Below are 22,863 nucleotides of genomic sequence, written 5' to 3'. Positions count from 1 at the left end.
CATAGCCAAAGCGGTTTATTTTTGTACACTGGGGCAATGAAGTGTTAAATGACTTGCCCAGAGTTACAAAGAACTGCAGTGGGAATCAAACTCACAATCTCAGGATGCTGAGGCAGTTGCTCTAACCACTAGGCCACTCCTCACAACTTCCAAAAGTCAAATTCAAATCAGATGTTCTTCTTTGTGCGGGAGCTGATTGGTCCACTAATGTCAAATACTGGACCCTCACTAAAGGTAGAAACTTCCTGCAAATATTTTCAGACCATATCCAATGCAGACACTAATGCAGATACTGGAGAAATTTTAAAACCTTTAGGTATGCTTTCTAGTTCAAGTTTATTGATTTATTGATTTTTAATATACCGACCATCAAAGAGTATCTAGCCGGTTTACAATAAAATATTAAAATAGAGATTAAAAAAAATAATAATAATAGTTAAAGGAAATGTCTATGGAAAGAAGGGGAGGTGGACATTAAAGACATCGACAAGACGGACTTGAAAGTGATGGTTGAAAGGGGGGAGTGGGTAAAAGTTACATTATTAGATATAAGATATGATAATTTGAGATTATCCTATCAATTGCATTAACATGGAACTCACTTCATTTGAAAGTCAGATTAGGGCGGAAATATTTATGTTTTTGTAAGAAATTGAAGACTGAAAAATTTTTACTTGGATGCTAGAATTTGTTTAGTTTTTGAATTTTATTTTATGTCCTAGAAATAGTTAGCATATTTTATTGTGATACACATAGAACCAATTTTGATATATTGTAGAATGGAAGAATAAATATTGTATTGTACTGTATTTATTCGTGTGGCTGCATGCCCCATGTCTGTCGATGAAGAATTTACTACTATGCATGTTGGGTGTCTTACCTTTGCTGGTATCCGGGAAGCCAACACAGTCAAACAGTTAACACAAGAGGCAACAAAATCCATTGGGGGATTAATTACAGTTGTTAACCTGGAAGAAGAAAGAATCATTGAAGTAAAACCTCTCCATATTTATTTTTTATCTGTTTCTATCCTTTCTGCCAGTGTCTCTCAAACTGTGTGCCTTAGCACAGTAGTGTGCCCTGAAGAGATTCCGGATATGCCACGAGAGATTCCAGAATTTTACTTTTATTTATTTATTTATTCAATTTTCTATACTGTTCTCCCAAGGGAGCTCAGAACGGTTTACATGAATTTATTCAAGTACTCAAGTATTTTTCCTTGTCTGTCCCGGCTACCTAATGTACCTGGGGCAATGGGGGGATTAAGTGACTTGCCCAGGGTCACAAGGAGCAGCATGGGTTTGAACCCACAACCCCAGGGTGCTGAGGATGTAGCTTTAATCACTGCGCCACACTCTACCACACTCTACTTATTTTTAAAAATTCACTTCATAAGTATACACTAAAGTAAATGACATGTGTACATCGCATACGCAAGAATCTGTCAACGTTATGAGCGTCTGCATGCGTAAGGATTCAACCACCCAGACAAATATCATTTCTTGACATGATTGGTCCTTGAAAACTAACAGCAAGTAATTTTAGCTTTATTTTTATTTTTTATGCAGTAGTTATCCTAACTTGAGCAACAAAGCAATTAAGGATTTGTTACCATTTGGACCTTATCTTTGTGAACTTGGATTTTCATCTCTGACAGAAATTAAACTGACAAAAAGAGAATGACTGCAGGTGGTGAATGATGAAATGTGTGTTTGCTTGTCGACTAGTGAACTGCATTTTGAGTTAATTTGCACTCAAAAACAAGCTCATCCACCACACTGATTAGCAAGTCTGTTATATCTACTTTAGTTTCACAGTTGTTATAATTACCCATACATAGCTTAAAGAACTTTAAATAAATAACTCTCAAATTTAATTTTTTGTTGGTTTTGCAATTTTATAATTTCAATTATAATGTGCCACAAAAAATATTTGCTCCATTTAGTGTGCCAGAGCTAAAAAAGTTTGAGAGGCAATACTTTATGCAGTTCCTTTATTTTTTTTTTCTTTTAATTGGTTTTATTATACATTGCTCTGATTATATTGAAGGGCAGTACATCAAGATTTAACTAAACAGGGTAAAACGAAGCATCCCTTTCACTCACAAGGTGAGCATCAGGCTCTTACATCAGTTTGTTCTATAGCAATGATAAGTAGTAATTTGTTCTTCAGTAGTTTGTTCAGATTGTGCTCTTACATACTAAAAGTTGAGGCTCCAAACAGATAACTGCAGACTTAGTTAAAGGACGTATTATGGCACTATGTAAGAAATGTAGAAGCTTCCACAAGGATCCTAGATAATGCACACAAAAAAGCACAGTTACTTAACCTAACAGGTGTTATCCGTAGACAGCAGGCAGATATTCTCACATATGGGTGACAATCATCCACGGAGCCTGGTACAGACAATCATCCACGGAGCCTGGTATGGACAGTATGAAACTGGTACTATCACTTTAAGTTTCAAGAAACGTGCAACTGCCCACACCGCGCATGCGCAAGTGCCTTCACACTCAACACCTGCTCGTGGTACTTCAGGGGAGGTGGGTGGGTTGTAAGAATATCTGCCTGTTATCTCTGGATAACACCTGTTATGGTTAGTAACTGTGATTTATCCAAGGACAAGCAGGCAGCATATTCTCACATATGGGGCTCCCTAGCTTATTTGAACGGGATGGAGGGAGTTGGCCAATGAAGGAAAGAAATTTTATAGAAAGCTACTTGGCCAAAGCAACCCTCCCTTCTAGAAAAATTGCAGACAGGAGAGGGGCATGAATGAGTAAACTGAGGATCAAGAAGCTGCATTGCAGAATGTACCTATAGGAGAGGAACGTAAGAATGCAACTGAAGCCACAATGGCTGAGATCTTACATGCTATCAGAAATGCCCCAAGTGGCAGTATAACCCAAACATGGCAAAAAAGATACAGATTGTAAGGTATGATGGAATAGATCTCCAGGGATAGGCTAAGCTAACCCGTGTGAAATGAAGGGGATGAACCGGTGAGAAGAGGTTCTGTAGAGCGTAGTTCCTTGTAAGAGAAAGCCAAGGTTCTCTTGCAGTCCAAGGTATGAAGAGCCATTTCTCCAGGGCGAGAATGAGATTTAAAAGAGGAAATAGATGCACAATGATGAGACGTATACGACATTTCTTGACTTCTGTTGTCCAGACAAAAACAAGTACAGAGAAACTACTGTACCATGGTGCAAAAACTTTACAAGATTTAAAAGAAGGGAACAACAGAGTAGAGAGAACAAGTTGAGTATCCCAAACTATTAGAGACTGGTGGAGGTCAACAAGACCTATACAAAGCTGGAAATCAGAGGATGAACAGTTTGTTGACCTGAACATAGAAAGTACTCATAACCCTAAGGCAAACTCTGACTGAAGTGAAGCCAAGAGCTGAGAGGGGTAGGAAAATAATTCCCAGAAGGAAGTATGAAGTAGGTTAACAGCTTAATAATATAAAGCGCCTAGAACAGTGAAACCCATCTCCCCCACTCCTCATAGGGCTGCTGCAAGAAGGTTGTCTGGACGAAGCCTAGAGTCTGGAAGGATGAGAAAAAAACAGTGTCTGCACAAAAAAGTGAAAAACAGACTTTCAACTCCTGAGAGAAAAATTTTTGTTCCTGGTTAGAATAAAAAAAAGTATCATGGCTACAAGAAGCCTGGAAGCCAAGTCCTGCTGAAGCTGAACTAGCGAACTGAGCAAGAGAGGAATTGGAGGAAATGCACAGAGGTATTAGTCCGTTCCACCCAGGAGAAAGGCCGCAATTGGTAGACAATGAGGAGAAGATTGTCTAAAACAAAATTGTAATTTGCGATGGAAAGATGTATGTCGAGTACTTTCCTAAGGCCAAATATTATCAGTCCGTTGACAGAGAGCCCAAGAACTAGAATCTCCAACTGAGGTATATGGTAGAGTGCAACTTGAGTGACTCAGCAGCAAGGAGAAGTTGAGATGAAGTGCATTCAAGCACAGAAATTATCTATGTGCATAGAACAAAACTGAAAGAAATGTAAAAGACCTGTATGGAAAATCCAGTAGGAACAAGACTGAAATGCACATACTGACTCCAGAATGCAAAAGTGTTTATTGTAGATTATATAGAAGAAACCGTCAGTCCAGAGACTATGACTGAAATAAATTGGAGCAAAAAGAAAAAGAAACATCCTAAAAAGGATATAGTGGCCTCCTCCTCCCCTTCAGCCACTTCCAAACCTCTGGGCCTTTTAGAATCAAAAGGAGATGAAGTAAAAAGTTGTGTATAAAATGTTATTTAGAGAACAGATGTAGGGAAAATAGTTGAAATAAATGGATGCCTTCTGGAAGGTACTGTATAAACATTGATAGTACAGTGGAAGGCATGTTGCGAGAGAAAAACTAGTTGATCCTGTTTGAAATGAAAACAGTACAGAGATCTGATATGGCAGGAATCTAATTTACAGGCTCTACACCCCTGTTAGATCCCATCATTGTCCTTAAATCAAAGTATTCAAGCAATAGGAAAATATCACCTTAAAGGTTCAACATCTCATGTTGGAATCCTGAAGCAGTTGCAGCCTGAGCAATGCATGCTGAGATTTGGAGGAATCCAATGTTACAGACTCTACACCCATGTTAGATTCCCCTGTTAGTGGAATGGAGTTTAGACAACAGGAAAAAAAAATACCTTACAGGCTCTATATCCATGGTGGATTTCCCACAATGCAGGGAAGTTCATAGGAAATATGAAGTATGAATACTGCTGAAAATCAAAAACATGACATGGAGTCGCGGGCAAATGAGGTTTGTTTGTGTTTTTAAATAGGCAGGCATGCTATAAATAAAAAGATAAACCTTCCATAAGGACTGTGAGAAGTCATAGGTTGGTTGATATGAGAGACCAACGTTGATGGTACAGTGAAAGAGTCTGAGCCAAGCTAGGCATCTAATAGCTACTGACAAAGCAGACGCTCTGGAAGACAGATGAAAAGCATCAGAGAGTGATCTTGGAAGATACGTTGCAGTCTGTGACAAAGTATGAATAGTCTGCTGAAATTCCAGAAGATGCTCTGAAGGAATGTATTGCTTGAAATCGGTCAACCATTGAACATGTTGTTAAAGATACAAAGACATGTAATAATAATAGCTTTATTTATATCCCGTCATACCTTTTCAGTTCAAGACGGTGTACAAAAAGAGGTGCTATAAGGACAGTGAGGTTATATCAGTTAGATTTGGGAAGGGGCAGAAGTCATTTGAGTGTCAGGGTGTATAGAGTAGGAGGAAGGAATGTGTAAGATGAGGTAGGAGATGAGCAGAATTGAAGGATCAGATAAATTAGTCAAATAAGTGGGTTTTTAGTGATTTTCTGAATGAATGGTAAGTTAGTACATTCAGGATTAGGTCACTTAAGGTGTTGTTCCAGAGCCCTGCTTGAAAGGAGAGTGTCCTGATGAAGAATCTTTTGAATTTGCATCCTTTGGGAGAAGGAAATGTGAAAAGTAATGTTCTGCAAGAGGCGGAGTTTGTCCTGTAGGGTGAGCTGTTCAGGAGGTAGGTGGGTGCGGTGCCGAGGAGGGTCTTGAAGCAGAGGCAACCAAATTTGAAGATCATTCTGGCCTCGATAGGTAAAAAGTGAAGAAAGTGTAATTAAGGATTCTGCTCAACAGCATAGAGTTTTGATAAAGCGACATCCAAACGTCCATAGTATGGCCTTCACGTCCCGGAGGCAATAAAGCATGAACTCTGGTAGGAAAATATTTTTTGAGGGTTGATTCCACTAATAAAGAATGATGTGGAAGTTGTGGATTATCAAATCCTGGAGTAGAGAAAGTTTTATAAAGCAAATTCATCTTCCCTGGAGCAGCCTCGACAGTTAAAGGCATCTCCCAATTTCTGAAAAGGATTTGTTTAAATAGTTTGTGTAATGGCAATTTGAAGAGATCTTTGGAAGGTCCATGAAAATTCAATATATTTTGAAATTCAGCATAAAATGAAGCATCAGTCTCTACTGAAAGAGACAAATCTTTGCACAACTGGTTAATGTAAGCTGCAAAGGAGAATTCTTCAAGAGAAGATCTTCTTTTGGGAATAGCTGCATCAACAGACTCAGGTTCAGAAAGGGAAAACCCACATTCTGAGTCAGACTTCGAATCCGATAAAATGTCTGGGAAAAAATGTCTAGAAGTTCTGCAATATTTTCAGTACCAGTCCGATGAAGAAGCAGAAGTGGCTTGATGAAGTTCCTGATGCCTATTCGAAAGAGGAGGTCAAGTAAAAGAGGAACTGCAATGTTTTGGGCTGGAATGCCTCACAGAAGAAGAGGACTTACGGCCCGAAGTAGCAGCTCGAAGTCGAGCATTGTTGAGAAGAAGTAGAACTTGGATGCAAAGAACCATGCCTGGAGGAAGATTGGCGCCGAGTCATAGAAGATTCCTGAGCAGTATTTGGATGCTCCAGTGGATCGGTGGTATTGGTACACTGATGCCTCGCAGTGGTATGATCAGGTTGGGCCGGTACCAAGGGAGTTGAGTGTATGAGATGCATGCAATGAAACCTGAAAACAGTGGCAAACTCCCTGTGAAAGAATTCATCAAACTTTTCTCAAAAAGAGTGCACCAGTAGCGATTTCTCAACAGCCAGTACCGTCAGTGCAGCAGGTTGTTTTGGTATAGGTGACCTGGCAGAAGACGCACCCTATATGGAAGAAACAACCTGCAGCTTAGCAGAATGATGATGATATCTTTTGGCCTGCATCAAGAGACTTGATGACGCCAAGACCTGTGACGCCTGCTAAGTAGCATGCACCAGTACTGAAGGTTCACCAGCCGGTACTATTGGTGCAGCAGATTGTCTTAAGAGAGGGTGACCTTGACAAGGATGCACACCTAGAAGAAGAGATAACCTGCAAAACCTTAGATCAATGGCTTTGATGTGTGGTCTGCATCAAGAGACTCGATGCTGTAGAAACCTGCAACGTTTGTTGGGAAGAGGATGACTCAGAAACTGGCTTCCCTGATGCTAGGAGATTTCCCAATGTCGATGTAGGAGTTTTCAAAGGTGACACCTCCGAAGTTTTTCCGATGTCCAAAACGGAGCTGAACAGCTTCTCCTGTTGAATACGACAGGCTTTAATGGAGCGCTTTTGCAAGGTGGAACCCTTAATACACGATTCAATTTGGTGATCAGGGCCCCAAAATTGAAGACACCAATTATGTGGGTTGGTTATCAAAATAGGCCTCTGGCACCAGCAACACTTAAAATCCCACTCTAGGTTTCGATATGGGAAATATCTTATTGGAGAGACTAAACTCAATGGTGAATGAAGTCCCGCCAGGGAAAGAACCTCAAGGCTGAAGCCCGAGGTTGGACAACGAAAATAATTTTTTGGGGAGAAACTATTTAAACAAAAGTAAAATCTAGAAAAAAAAGAAACACGAAGCAGGAAGGCCATGCCGACTGAATAGCGGGCATCAGGCGGGAAGGCACTCGCACATGCACAGTGCAGGCAGTCACAAAGTTTCTTGAAACTTAAAGTAACAATACACTTTTCATACTATCCGTACCGGGCTCCTTGGATGATGCCACCCATATGTGAGAATATGCTGCCTGATTGCCATAGGATAAAGAGAAGACCTGCATAATGCTTCAATCTTTTCGTCTATCAGGGAAACATTGCTATTTTCTGTACTCCAAGGCTCACCTTTGTAACAACATGTAGATACGTGAAGTAATTGGCAGCAGGCAGTCTGCTATAGAAACATCAGTGCTGATCACCTTATGCACCAAATCAATGATTGGCTTCACCCTCTGGCAGTGTTGAATCACATCTAGAAGAAGAGTGCAGACTTGTTACAAGTACAACAGCAGCAGCCTCACCAGTAGTGAATGCCTATCTCCTTATCACTGTTCCCTCTAAGCCACTGGTTCTTAACCTGGGTTCGACCGAACCCAAGGGGTTCGGTGAGTCAGTCTCGTGGGTTCAGCGGAGGTCAAAACACACCTCCGACTCATATAGCGCTTCGGTAACGTTCAATCATCTATCAGTTATTCAGTGATTTTGATCAAGACTGATCGTGTACTCGGTTTCTTGATCTATCAATCTGTAACTAACGCCTTATATACATCAATCAATTCCTGATCAAAATTTGTGATTTAACTGATAGATGATTGAACGTGACCGAAGCGCTTATGATTCATGATGATACGCCCCGCTTGTCCATAATTGGCTGCAGGTGATCACGCAACATCGCTTGGCCTATCTGTGCTGCAGAGGATTTGATGCGCACAGTAGTCGAATTGTAACTGTTGTGATGGTACGTCGTGTGATACCTATCTTAATATTTTAATCCCTTACTATGTCGAGCAAAATACGAAAGTGGTCGGACGAATATGTACAATATGGATTCACATGTATAACGGAACGTGATGGGAGTCAGCGTCCTAATTGCATGATTTGCAATGCCAAGTTGAGTAATTCTAGTCTAGCTCCGGCAAAACTAAGGGAATAAAGAAGGGTTCGGTGAACACGCATATGAAACTGGTGGGGTTCAGTACCTCAACAAAGTTAAGAACCACTGCTCTAAGCTGAGCAGAAATACTCTACTTACAGTCCTCTCAGTGAAAGGTGCTGTTTCATTATTACATTTTCTATAGTGAGAGGCAGGAAAGCTTTGCAGGGAATCTATCTGTCTCTATCAGTTGAAAGGAGAAATTAGGTCTTACCTGCTAATTTTATTTCTTTTAGTCCCTCCAGACTATCACAGATGGATAGGTTTATGCTCCACTACCAGAAGGTGGAGCCTGAGAATACATTGAATTCTTACAGTACAAGTGGGCTGTGCAGTCCCTCAAAGAATCTGACAAATAGCCAAGCAGGAACTCAAAGGTATAAGCTTCATCCATATAATAATTTTTTTAAAAATTTCTTGTATACCTCCCCACCAGCAGTTCTAGGCGGTTCACAACAGAAGAAGTGAAACATTTCAGTTAAAAAAATACAATTAAAAAAAACACAACTATTATAACTACTACAGCCATTAAATACAGCATCAGATAAAAAGTACATTTAAAATACAGAGCCTAATAAAAAAATACCTTCTTAAATATCTTTATCAAATAGGTGAGTTTTCAATAATTTCCTAAATGTAAGATAAGAATAGGCCTGAACAATCAGTGGACTCATCCAGGAGTTCAACTTCCCCGCCTGATATTCCAATGTCCTGTTCAAAAAAGTCTTACAGTGACAGGCCCTTGGGGTAGGGAAGAGGAACATACCTGAATTTCTGGTACATTTTAATGAATTAAACAGTTTCAGGTAAGATACCAAATAGGAAGGTAATAAACCAAAAAGAGCATTATAACAGATACACCCAAACTTAAAAATTACTCTGGCCTCAAAAGGCAGCCAATGCAGTCTAGCATAAAAAGGACTAACATGATCATACTTCTTAAGACCAAAGATTAAACGAACTGCTGCATTTTGAACTAATCGAAGCCTTAATAGAATCTTTTTTGGTAGCCCAAAATAAACAATATTACAATAATCCAGAGTTGACAGTACAGTAGACTAGACCAGCAACCAAAAGGACTCTAGATCAAAATACTTATTAATGGTCCTCAATTTCCACAAAATTGCATAGCTTTTTTAAATTAAAAAATCCGTATGCTTCTTAAAAGTTAAACTACGATCCAGAATTATTCCCAAAATTTTCAAATTTGGCACTATCTCAAAACTTTGACCCTTCAATTGAATAGTTGTTTTCTGAATTTTATCATTACGGCTAGCCAAAAAAACCTTAGTTTTTTTAGAATTAAGCTTTAGTCTGAACTGTAGCATCCACAATTCTACCTTTTCCAAAACGTTAGAGATTTAAGTAATCAATTCATTCGAAACAGGGGAACAAAATAGTAATATCATCTGCGTATATATAAAACATCACATTTAAACTTTGAAGTATTTAAGTATATGTTAATTAACAACGAACAGTACAAACCAAAGCACAACTGTTGGGAGAAGGACCGGAACAGTGTAACTGGAAATCAGGTCCACCTGCAAGGCCTCAGGAAAGTTAGTATCACACTCAGGAAAACTCTCTTGGCATTCCATGGGCAGTTCAGCATCCAACAAAGACAGCTCCTTAGCTGGTCCAGTCTCCTCCACTTCCATCGGGGTAGGCTTAGTACACCTGCTTGACCCAGGGAGTTCCTCAGGGAGACAAGGCCTAAACCTTCTCCCTAGCCGGCCTGCTTGTCTGTTCTCCACTACTGGCTTAAATACTCTAGGGACACGCCCTACCCTGGCTGAGTCAGCAGAGTTCAATGAGGCTCTTGGGCTCCCCCAGTGGTGACTTGGATACAGCTCACTCACCTCACTATCAGAAAGCTCAAGCTCCCTCTGGTGGTCAACAGGGAAATGATCAGAATTAGGAATGGAGTGCAACTTGCCAATTCCTTTCCTGATTTTCTTTTGGGCCTGGCCCTGAGCTCTAACTGGGACCTTGGCGGGGATAACGCCTGGATGGTCACAACAGGTAACCATAACTAGCCCCACAATTCACCAGCTACACCAGACAAACCAGACGTTGATGCTCCACAACCACTATTTATAGAACAAAAATCAGGCGATCACATTCCCGAGAATAAAACGACTCTATGCATTGACAAGCACAAAAATACTGGATGGGTTCTGTGCCAGTCTGGAGGGACAAAAAGAGAGAAAATTAGCAGGTAAGTCCTAATTTCTCCTACTTTATCATCCCTCCAGACTGGCACAGAGAGATGGGATGTACCAAAGCAGTACCCATCCTGGGTGGGACCCCTGAAGGGCCACCACAAGAACGTGCTCACCAAAAACAGCATCCTAAAGCATCTGAACGTCTACCCGGTAGTGACACACAAACGAATGCAGAGAAGACCCAACTGCAGCCTTACAAAGAGAGAACTCAGCCTAGGAAGCCGCCTGACCCCGAGTGGAATGAGCCAAGAGAAACTCCAGAATCGGTTTCTTTTGAGGAAGGTATGCCGAAGCAATAGTCTCCTTGATCCAGCACGCAATCGAAGCCTTAGAGGCACCTTCCCCCGTTACGACTGCCCGCTAGGAGAATAGAAAGACGATCTGACCACCTGAACTCCTGCGTCTGTTTCACATAAGTGCAGAGGACCCTGCAGACATCCAACTTGTATAACTGCCTCTGCTCCAAAGTACCCTCCTGACTACCCAAAACCAGAAGGGCAACAGTCGGATTCACATAAAAAGGAGAAACGACCTTAGGAAGAAAGTTAAGGATCAAGCCACAGCACCACACGCTCCTTCGAAAACTCCAAGAAGGGAGCACAACAAGAAAAGGTTTGCAACTCCAACATACACCTAGCTGAGGAAATGGCTACAAGAAAAACCGTCTTCAAAGAAGGTCTTTCAGAGTGCAGAAGCCAAGAGGCTCAAACGGAGGATGAATCAACACAGAAAGCACCAGATGAGATCCCAAGCTGGAACCGAAGGTGAACCTGATGTCTGATCAACTTCGCCACCCTCAAGGAATGGATTACATCAGGAAGACACAACAGCCATCAACCCCTAAAGGAGGACAAGGCGGCCACCAGAACCCTCAGGGAGGACCAGCAAGTCCGCTCTCTCCAGGCTATTCTGCAAACACTCCAAGATGTGTGGCAGGGATGCTCACAGGGGACTCACTGTTCAAGCTAAACACCAGTCCTTGAACAGGTGCCAAATGCGCACATAAGCCCTAGACGTTGAAAACCGACAAGATCTCAAAAGGGTAGTCCACTTTATCTGAATAACCCTTCTTGTTTAACCAGTCCCTTTCAAGAGCCAAGCCACAAGACAAAAGAGACCTGGATTGAACATAGAAATGGTACCCTGAATCAGCAGATCGTTCAAGAGGGGCAGAGGAAGGGGGGTCTGCCACGAGTAGATGAACTAGATCCACGTACTATGGGCGCCTGGGCCAATCTGGAGCCACCAGGATCACACGGCCCTTGTCAGAAGATCTAAAGGCGAAAAAACAGTGTGACAAGGAAGTGGCTGCTGCCAGAAGGATGCTGGGCTGTATAAAGAGAGGCGTAACCAGTAGAAGAAAGAAGGTGTTGATGCCCCTGTATAGGTCGTTGGTGAGGCACCACTTGGAGTATTGTGTTCAGTTTTGGAGACCATATCTGGCGAAGGACATAAGAAGACTTGAAGCGGTCCAGTGGAGGGCGAAAATGATAGGAGGTTTGCACCAAAAGACGTATGAGGAGAGACTGGAAGTCCTTAATATGTATACCCTAGAGGAAAAGAGGTACAGGGGAGATATGATTCAGACATTCAAGTACTTGTAAGGTATTAATGTAGAACAAAATCTTTTCCAGAATAAATGGAGTACCTTGCAGTGCAAATCTCTGAGGGAAACACAGGAACTACAGTCTTGAGTTCAACCAACCGTTGAAGAGTCTGATGAAACGCCCGCTTCTTCAATGCAGCTTGACTAGGAGAATAGAGATATGGCTGCCGACGTGAAGCCCCATGGCTACTCACATCCATTACGTTCACATTTAAATTTGCCTTCCCTTAGAGTAAAGTTTTTAGGATTCATTCCAGCATATAGTCTGCTTTTAGAGGATCCGACCAACAGTTGTGCAGTCTGATGCCCATAGGCCAATTCCAGTATACTACCATCTGTCTGAATGCTAGTCCACTGTGTTAAGGACCCCTGAGGAAGGCAATTCATTGCTGAAACATGGACCGTGTAGGTCTGTTCACCTCAAACATAGTACAATTTTTATGTTTTTATTCTGTTGGCATCTGTCAGATTTTTATTGCATTGTGATATTGATTTGTTTTGAACACCAATAAACTAATATTTTAACTCCTGGAAGTCCAGGGCCTGGTTCCACTGTTTTGTTTCATAGGGGAAGAGAGAAAAATATCTGACAAGGGCCAGTCAAATTCAAGAGCATACCCGTCTCGAATTATCTCCAGGACCCACTGATCTGATGTGATCTCGGTCCACCCCTTGTAAAACTCCAATAAGCCGGCACCCACCTGAACTAGGGGAATGACCTGAGCACCGTCATTGGGCAGGACGAGCAGAGAAGGAGAGGGAGGAGTCTCCCTGGCCTCCCCGGTGAGCACCCCGAAAGGACTGCATCCACTGGAATAAATGACTGAGAGAGGAAACCCCTGCCACAGACACATGACCTGGTCTATACCATGAAACTCCCGAAGACGACCTCCACTCAGAACACCTCGAGTAAACTGGCGATGTTTATCCTCCCTCACCTTGGAGACTGACATACTCTGAACCAGCCTGTCTAATTCTTTTCCAAAGAGAAAGGAACCCATAAAAGGGAACTTACTTAGCTTGAATTTAGAGACCGCGTCTGCCAACCAACCACAGAACCATAAGGTACATCTAGTAGCCAGCCCCAAGGCCACAGACTTAGCTGACGCATGCAACAAATGGCGTCTGAAAGATAAGAAGAGCCCTGTTCAATTTTAGCCATCTCCTGATCCACCTGCGACCAGTCATTAGACTACCTATCTAAAACATGTTCGGCCCACCGGAAACAGGCCTTGGCCACCAGACCACCACAAATCACTGCCTGGACCGCCAGAGCCGCCACATCAGAACTCTGCTTAAGAAAAGACTCCATCCTCCAGTCCTAGAGGTCCTGCAGAGTCGAACCCCCCTCCACTGGAACAGTATGCTTCTTTGCAATAGCCGAAACCAAAGCATCCACAACCAGTGACCAAAAAGAATCTTTGTCAGGCTCAGGAATAGGATAAAGCCAAGACATGGACCACGCCAGCTGAAAAGGGGAGTTCAGAGTCTTCCACTGAGCATGCACGATAACCCAGAGATCTTGATGCATGGGAAAAGAATGGGTAGCTATCCAAATCCCCTTGAGAAGAGGATCCACCACCCACGGAATCTCTTTGATGTCCTCCTCAAAATGCAAGACAGAGGACACCTGAAGAATGAGCTCCTGGAGTTCTTCCCAGTGAAAAATGCACACCACAGATGAATCCTCCCCTGTGGATGGCTCTGATATCCAGCCACCCAAAACATCTGCACCCCCACCCCCCGAGGGTCTTGTAGGTCCCCAGAGAGACCCAGGTCCTCATCAGGGGACAAAACATTGTCAAGGAAAATGTCATCCCACAAAACACACAGCTGCTTAGGCAGGGGTAGAAGAGGTGCTGGCGCCAACAAAGAACCCCACCCCGGACGAGGCCAAAGTTACCAGAGGAGACAGGGCCACCAACTGCAAGCACACAATACACCTTATATACGGCAAAAAACAAAATCTGAGGAAAAACCCACAGGCAGTATAGAATCACGTTCTCCAGAAGAGGAAGAGGCCTGCAAGACCTGTTCCTGCCTCTCCAATCTAGGTGGAAGCTCCTGAGAAGACTCCAAGAGAAATTTCCCGCCAAAGAAGAAAAGTCCACTGAAGACGAGGACACTGAAAAGGTCTGAAAAATCAAAGCCACGGTAACTGAATCCCCAGAAAGGCCTAACGAGTCAGTAAGGGAATGCCAAGCACCTTTGGCAGTAAAAGAAGCCCGGACTTCCCCACCAGCAGCTGCGACGGCTGGGGAATCCCCAGTACTGTTGGCGGTTAGAGAACCTTGGGGCTCTCCACCTTTCATTGCTGCTGGGGAAACCCTCGAGCCGACCAGCTCCAAAGTTAATGAGGGTTCCCCTTCCGGCCGTGAACAAAAGCAACAAACACTAGCTGCATTAAGCCCTCGGTAGGAACACACTGAGCTCTTCTTAGGCTTGCAAGAAGTGCTCATTGTGAAACACGAGACAGGCTGAATGGGAGAAAAATTATGAATGAACACAGTCCCTGCAAACTGGCAAAGAAAGAAAAAGCACTGCTTCGGGTCTTTGCTTTGTTTTTTTATTAATTAACTGGAGCAGATCCCACAGGCACTCAAAACTGTAGTTTTGCTCCTTGGCAAGGCATACAGTTGAGGCTTCTCTAGAAAAAATTAGGAGATGGATAAAATGGGGAACCCGGCCGCCTGAGTGTGACACCCCTGAGGTGTAATGGGCCCCCACAGGACCCCAGCTCAGTCTGACAAGGAAATAGGGGCAGATAAAAAGGCCACTGTCCAACCTTTCCAACAGACCCTGCTAAAACCTAAAAGAAGACTGCATAGGCTTACCACCTCCACCTGCTGGAGACTGAGAACAGACTGATTCTATGAGAGACTGCACAACCCATTTGTACTGTAAGAATTCAATATGTTGTGTTCTCAGTCTCCACCTGCTGTCAGAGGGGCGTAAACCCATCCATCTAACACAATATTGAAACAACACCCCCCTCTGATAGCAATATAGTTGGAGGACTTCTGCTCAACTTAAAGGGAACAGTGCTCCATATCCCTCCCCAGCCTCACCTGCTGTGGACACTACATGCAGCAGCATTTCAATTTCACAAGTAAAAAGGGTCCAGCTACTGTAAGAATATTCCCAACGAACGAGGTAGCCTTGTTCCTCTGGCATCACTTGACCAACTGTTCCCTGAGGTATCCGTAGGTTTGTCTGTCCCATCCCTAAGATAAGAGAGAAATTACACATCAATACCATGTTAGCAGTTCATTTCCCTGCCATCTGACAAGCCTATAGAACTGTCCATTAAACTGACAGTAGCTACAGGAATAGCTCAACAGTATAAGATGCGCCTTGAACATCTACACCAGCTGCCCTCCCCTATTCTTACCAAGTGCATATAGTAATTTGGGAGCCTGGCGCCTCCAGATCGTCTCATCTTCATGTGAGATCACATCATGGGGCTTATGCCTGTAAAGTTCTGTGTAAAATGACATCTTATCCAGGAAATTGTATACCTTTAAAGGAAAAGGAATGACAATTGGGAAAATTGAGAGATCATTTGTTGATTCCTTGAATATATTGTGTGTCCATCTAGAATTGATCAGGTGCAGGCTGAAAGACAATCATTTAAAGATTAACATTGTTAAAACTCAGATCTTACTTTTAGCAGATTACATTGTATCTGATTTGCCTACTGTTTTTTGCTGAATGGCATTCATATTCCAATTATAAGTGAAAGGCGAAATCTTGATGTTATGTTAGATTCTAGAATTTCAATGAAACTGTAGGTTTCTAAAATTGTTAGACAAGTTTTTTTATAGGCTGAAGTTGGTGAGACGATTCAAAGGGAAAGCTGCACATAGCTGACCTAGAAGCCTTCCCCCTGGAAGCCTTCCCTCAGCTCTGCAGCATGCAGCACAAAGGAAACGCTGCACACAGCTTTTTGAAAAATCAAGTGTGATTGGAAGGCAGGAAGAAGGAGGCACTGCTTGGACGAGCGAGGTAACAGAACAGCGGGAACCCCTCAAAGAGGTGCCTCCATCCCCAAGGGATCCCAGCGGGGATCTCTACAGATTTTGGTGGATTCCCGTCAGCTCTGTTCCCTCCTCTTCTATGTCACAAGTTCGTGCCCCCCTCCTGCGGGTATGTACCAGATCGTCTAATCTTCATGTGAGATCACATCATGGGGCCTATGCCTGTAAAGTTCTGTGTAAAATGGCATCTTATCTAGGAAACTGTACACCTTTAAAGGAAAAGGAATGACAATTGGGGAAAATTGAGAGATCTGTTATTGATTCCTTGAGTATATTGTGTGTCCATCTAGAATTGATCAGGTGCAGGCTGCTTGGACAAGCAAGGTAACACACCCGTGGAACCCCTCAAGAGGTGCCTCCATCCCCTAGGAATCCCCTCAACCCTGGGGGAATCCCAGCAGGTAACCCCATGGGATCTCTATGGATTTCAGGGGATTCCCATCGGTCCTGTTACCTCCCCTTCTGTGTCACAAGTTCGAACCCCATCCTCCTGTGGGTGTGTACCAGAGACGTCTAATTAGGCCTCCTTCTTCCTGTCTTCCAGCCGCACTTGCTTCGTCACATAACCATGGGCAGTGGATCCTACATGCTGCACATGGCTGATCTGGAAGCCTTCCTTCTGACATCAGCTCTGACATCAGAGGGAAAGCTTCCAGGTGGTTATCTGCAGGCAGAATGTAGGAAACACTACACGCAGCTTTGTGAAGAAGCAAGTGCAGCTGGAAGGCAGGAAGAAAGAGATGCTTCTTAAAGGGAGTGAGTGCAGTCCTGGAGCAAGCAAGTAAGGGAGAGAGGGGATATCAACGTGGGACAAAGGGAGAAAGTGGGGGGGGAGGGGGAAGGAGCACGTTGAGACAAGGAATGGGCACGAATCCGGAACAAATGCTGGAAGGTAGGGAAGGAGTACGAACTCGGGACACAGAAGGAAAGGAGGTGGCATGAACTTGAGACATAGGAGGGAGGGAAGGAATCGAAAGGGAGAATTGTTGGGCATGAGTGTATGAGTGAGAGGGAAAGAGATGGTGCACATGAGGAAAGGCAGAAAGAGGAAGTAATATAGAGATACATGGGGATGAGAAGGAGAAATGTTGGATATGGTGGTGGAGAGGGAACAGAAGAACAAATTGAAGGGGATGCAAGGGGGAGGAATGTTGGACATAGTGATGGAAGGAGAGGTGTGGTATGGTGCTGGAGAGGGGTAATAGAAGGAGAAATGTTGCGAGAGAAGGAGAAATGGTGGATGTGGCAGTAGAGGGAGTGGAAGAGATGCACCCTGGATCTCTCTTTCTCTTTCCTCATTCCCTGTACACAGGGGAAGGGGATCATAGAATATTGAGACGATGAAGGCAGGGAGATGGGCACAGGGGAAATACTAGAAAGGGACATATAGGAGACATAAGAGAAAGGAGATGCTGAACATGGGAGACAATACATACACAGAGATAAAAGATGGATGGTGAGCATGGAGAAAGAAGAAATGTCAAATGGTCAGAAGACCCTGGCAAGAGAAGACAAAAGAAAACAGACACCAGCAACTGAAACCAACATGATTTGAAGAATAAAATGACAAGATAACAAAAGGAAGATAAAAAAAACAATTTTATTTTCTATTTTATGATTAGAATATATAAGATTTGAAATATGTATCCTGCTAGAGCTGGTGTTAGACATAACTGGGGACCACAAAACCTAGGCCATGTTGCTTTAGCTTCCAGCTGGCTTAGGGCTATCTCTGACCCTAACACTATTCCAGTCATGTGTGACTGCGGTATTCTATTAGCATGATTTTTCTGTGTAGCATTCTGTAATAATTTGGCTTTAGTTTTCTCAACAGTGGAAGGGATATTTGTGAAGGGGAAGGGAGACAGGGGTTTTGTTGATCCTTGCTCTGTATTATTTGTGTTTATAAAATGGCAATTGTACAGAATATTGTTTCTTTTTATACTTTAATAAAATAAGTTCAATATAAAATGATAACTACGGTATTCGAGGCTTGTGCAGATTGGATCAGACGGTTTGCGGGGACGGGGACCGAGCTCACCAGAACGAGGCGGAGACTGAGCTCGTGGGGACGGGGACTGAGCTTTCAGGGATGGGGCGAGAATAAGGACCAAGCTTATAGGGATGGGGCAGAGACGGGGACAAATTTTTTATGTGTCATTCTTTAGTCAAGATTACCAGTCCTGTTGCACAAGAAATTTGCAGTATCCTTCTAATTTTCATGTGATTATTCAAAGTACCATTTTCCCTATTTTTGATTACTGTAACAGTTTGTAATTTGAGTTAAGTAACAATTATCTTAAGGCATTACAAGTGGTTCAAAACACAAAGGCCAGCGTGTTAACTGGCACAGCAAGGTACGATCATATTATGCCAGTGTTGAAATCTCTAAATTGGCTGTTGATTGAGCAACATATTAGATTTAAATTATTTGTTTAATTTTTAAGCATTGAACAATCTGATTTCTCCTACTATTGCAGTGGGATTTAAACTTTACCACCCAACAACAGTGTTACGGTCTGCTGATAGAGAATTGCTAGAAGTTCCCTCTTTTAGGGATCTTAGACTAGAAGCACATCGCAGAAGTATGTTCAAGGTTGTAGGCCCTCAACCATGGAACGTGTTACTGAGTTATGGAGATTTATTTAAGAGCATAAGACTTTACTGGTTTTTACAGCATTATGGATACGTTTAAGATGTGTCTGGACACAACAGCTGTTTGCTGAAACTAGTTGATTATTTTGTATATGGATGATTTTGATGTTATGTATTGTTTATAATTTATGCAACTATATTATGAATGTTTTATTGTAAACTGCTTAGAATTTTAGATTTGCAGGCTATACATTTTAATAAATAAATAATAGAGAGCAATAGTGTTCTAAATGATTTTTTAATAAATACAATTAAATAAATAAATGGGAGAGACAAAATACTGACAGCAAATAAGTGTGATGAGATTGGATGAACCAGATGGCCAAAAAAGCCTATACAGCTTATATTTCTCTGATTAGAAGATTTAACCGCCTAGAGCTTGCATAGAAGGTGCACACCACCATTAAGATATCTGATTGGAAATCCTAATATAATAAACAACCCATCAGTGCACTGTATCCACAAACCCGTCATCCCTTTCACTTCTACTCTGGGCCCTATGAGAACCTAAGAAGAACCTGAGTTAGCGAGGATTGCACAGTGCAGGAGAAGATGAAGACTATACCGCACCATTTCCCAAGGACAGAGTTCTTGTTTTTCAAGCACTCAGTAGTACTGCTAACCTTTTTTGCTGTGGATTTGTCAGACACAAGAGCAGTAAGAAGCTGCAGAAGTGGGGATAAATGGTGAGGAAACATCCCATAAACACTGTCCAGAAGAATCCCAAGGCCCATGTTGGGTTCCTGTTGGCAAACAAGAGCAGTGACATCCTTCCTAATATGACATTTCAGGCAAATCAAAAGTACACATTCATTTCTCCCTGTCCCCAATGCAGCTGACCAAAACACTCAACCTCTGCACTGCCTCCACCAGGGCTATTTTAGTTCTTGGGTCTAAAAGACACTTCCACAAAACCTATCTTCAATTTCTAGTGTGACTTTTCAGTTGAACAGAACCTGTGCATTCTACTCACCGTGCTCCAAAAGACCTCTGGCAGGCTGGGAGCAGCTAATACACCACATGCAGTGTTGATAATATCCTACAAGCAAGTGAGAAAGAGAAAGAATTTGTAGTATTCTCACTTCACTTGCCCACTTCTTATAAGGAAAAATGTGGTCTTATCTGATTTATTTATTTTCTTTTAGTTCTACCAGACCAATCCAGATAAATGGATTATACACCTCAACAAGCAGATGGAGCCAAAGAAAAAAAATGCTTGTGATTCCGACCTATGTAGGGCACCATAAAGTCAGCAACTATACAGGTTTATCCTGTAGTCTCTCCACAAAGTCAACTACCTCCACCCCCAGGCAGAAGGGGAAAGATCCCATCACTCTCTCTGAATTGTCTCATGACCTGTCAGGGTAGTCAAAGGGATAACAAAATAAATTTGCTAATCGACTTAAAGAGTTCAGCAGAGTAGGATTCTGGAGTGATCTGGTAAGACTCAAGAAAGCGCAGTTGCTTACCTAAAACTGATGTTCTCTGTAGACAGCAGGGAAATGCAGACACAATTAAAGGTGAAGTCCTGCAACTCAGCCTGACTGCCAGTGCTCTTCCATAGGTATAGTAAGGTTTTTACCTTTCTGGCCATGTACCGGGCACCTTGCTTCCGAAGCCCCTTCTCTTGGAATGTTAGTTTTTTCTTCTGCTGCTCCTGAAAATTCACAGCTCTCCCCTATTTTTCTCTCTTCACTAACAGGAAATTTAAAAAAAAAAAAAAAAAAATCCAAACATAACTTGAAATTATACATAAAGGAGAAGACGCCGTCACATCGCAACAAAACTTTACTTTAAAAAAAAAAACCCAAAATGGTAAGAGGAAGAACAGAACTGCGAACCGGGTAAACCTCTTTTTCTGACGCGGCGTCAACTTTTTACGAATATAACTCTCTTTAGGACTGCAAAACCACCAGTTTTCTTTTGCTTCAAGGCTCCCACGATGTCTTCACCCACAGCGCCTCTGCGTGTCAAACCCTCGACGAGTTCATCGGCATCACGGAAACATGGTAGAATGAGGAAAACATCTGGGACACTGTACTACCGGGATACAAGCTATACCGCAGAGACAGAGTAGGTCAAAAAGGTGGGGGTATTGCCCTATACATCAAAGAAGGAATTGAGTCTACCAGAGAGAACATGCCGGAAACAAAATTGAATGGAAATGAAGATCGGCATCTACTACTGACCCCCAGGGCAGTCCAAAGAAACTGATAGGAGAAATGACAGACAAGATTAAACGCAACGCAGTTATCATGAGCGACTTCAATTATCCAGGGATAGACTGGAACCTAGACAACTCCGGCTGCAGTAGGGAGACCAAGTTCCTGGATGCTGTAGGCGATTGCTTCCTGGAGCAACTTGTCAAGGAAAACACGAGAGGAAATGCAATTCTGAGGAGGAGCTCAAAGTCGAGGACTTCCTGCAAAAAAAAAATTACAATTCTGGACTTAATTCTAAATGGACTTTGAGGACCAGCGCAAGGTGTAGAAGTAGAAGGGACGCTGGGAAGCAATGATCACAATATGATCCACTTCAACCTGGACACAGGGGCAAAACATCGACCCAGAACGACGGCCACGGCACTGAACCTCCGAAAAGGGAATTACGAAGGGATGAGACTCATGGTGGGAAAGAAGATTAAGAAGAGGATAAGCATTGTAAAAACACTAGAGCAAGCATAGTCCCATTTTAAGGACACAGTCACCAAGGCGCAAAATCTATATATACCGCATATCAACAAGGAATCCAAGAGGAAAAAGAACAAGGAACCTGCATGGCTCACTGTAGCGGTGAAGGAAGCAATCATAGACATGAAGACTTTGTTTAAGGAATGAAAAAGGTCAAAAATGGACGAAAACTGGAAAAAGTACAAACAACATCAAAGCAGGTGCCATAAGGTGGTAAGAGGGGCCAAAAGAGACTATTTATAAAGAACCTGGAAATTGGTACGACAAGCGAGGTGATTAAATTTGCAGACGATATGAAGTTATTCATAGTGAAGACACAGAAGGATTGCAAAGACCTGCAATGTGACAAACACGCTCAACAAATGGGCTGCGACATGGCAAATGAGGTTTAATGTGGATAAGTGTAAGGTGATGCATGTTGGTAGCAAAAATCTTATACACGAAAACAGGATGTCAGGTGCAGTACTCGGAGAGACCCCCCCAGGAAAGAGACTTAGGAGTACTGGTCGACAAGTCAATGAAGCTGTCCGCGCAATGTGCAGCGGCAAAAAGGACAAACAGAATGCTAAGAATGATTTAGAAGGGGATCACAAACAGATCGGAGAAGGTTATCATGCCATGGTACGCCCCCACCTGGAATACTGCGTCCAGCACTGGTCGCTGTACATGGAGAAGGACACAGTACTTCTTGAAAGGGTCCAGAGAAGAGTGACTAAAATGATTAAGGGGCTGGAGAAGTTGCCGTACAGTGAGAGATTAGAGGAACTGGGCCTCTTTTCCCTTGAAAATAGGAAACAGAGGGAACATGATCAAAACATTCAAGATAATGAAGGGAATAGACTTAGTAGATAAAGACAGGTTGTTCACCCTCTCTAAGATAGAGGGAACGAGAGGGCACTCTCTGAAGCTAAAAGGGGATAGATTCTGTACAAACATAAGGAAGTTCTTCTTCACTCAGAGAGTGGTAGAAAACTGGAACGCTCTTCCGGAGGCTGTTATAGGGGAAAACACCCTTCAGTGATTCAAGACAAAGTTAGACAACTTCCTGCTGAACCAGAACATACACAGGTAAGGCTAGACTGTTAAGGCATTGGCCTTTGACCTAAGGGCTGCCGCGTGAGCGGACTGCTGGGCACGATGGACCACTGGTCTGA

At 42.8% G+C, this 22,863-nt stretch overlaps 1 protein-coding gene across 5 annotated transcripts in view; it reads right to left on the bottom strand.

The window, feature by feature from the left end:
• The window catches only part of NUP188 (nucleoporin 188), a 198,761-nt gene that overhangs the window by 78,979 nt on the left and 96,919 nt on the right, over nt 1-22,863 (bottom strand). For all 5 annotated transcript variants that reach the window (XM_033962010.1, XM_033962011.1, XM_033962012.1 and 2 more), the window contains 6 exons: nt 19,993-20,058; nt 19,643-19,762; nt 15,719-15,845; nt 15,396-15,551; nt 7,689-7,815; nt 881-968 (listed from right to left, as the gene is read on the bottom strand). In XM_033962010.1, the coding sequence (XP_033817901.1) occupies nt 881-968; nt 7,689-7,815; nt 15,396-15,551; nt 15,719-15,845; nt 19,643-19,762; nt 19,993-20,058 (684 nt within the window). The remainder of the gene's footprint in view (nt 1-880; nt 969-7,688; nt 7,816-15,395; nt 15,552-15,718; nt 15,846-19,642; nt 19,763-19,992; nt 20,059-22,863) is intronic.

Source organism: Geotrypetes seraphini, chromosome 10, assembly GCF_902459505.1.
Source record: "Geotrypetes seraphini chromosome 10, aGeoSer1.1, whole genome shotgun sequence".
Lineage (NCBI taxonomy): Eukaryota > Metazoa > Chordata > Amphibia > Gymnophiona > Dermophiidae > Geotrypetes > Geotrypetes seraphini.
The sequence above is the reverse complement of the archived record's forward strand: the minus strand, read 5'-3'. Positions and strand labels throughout refer to the sequence as shown.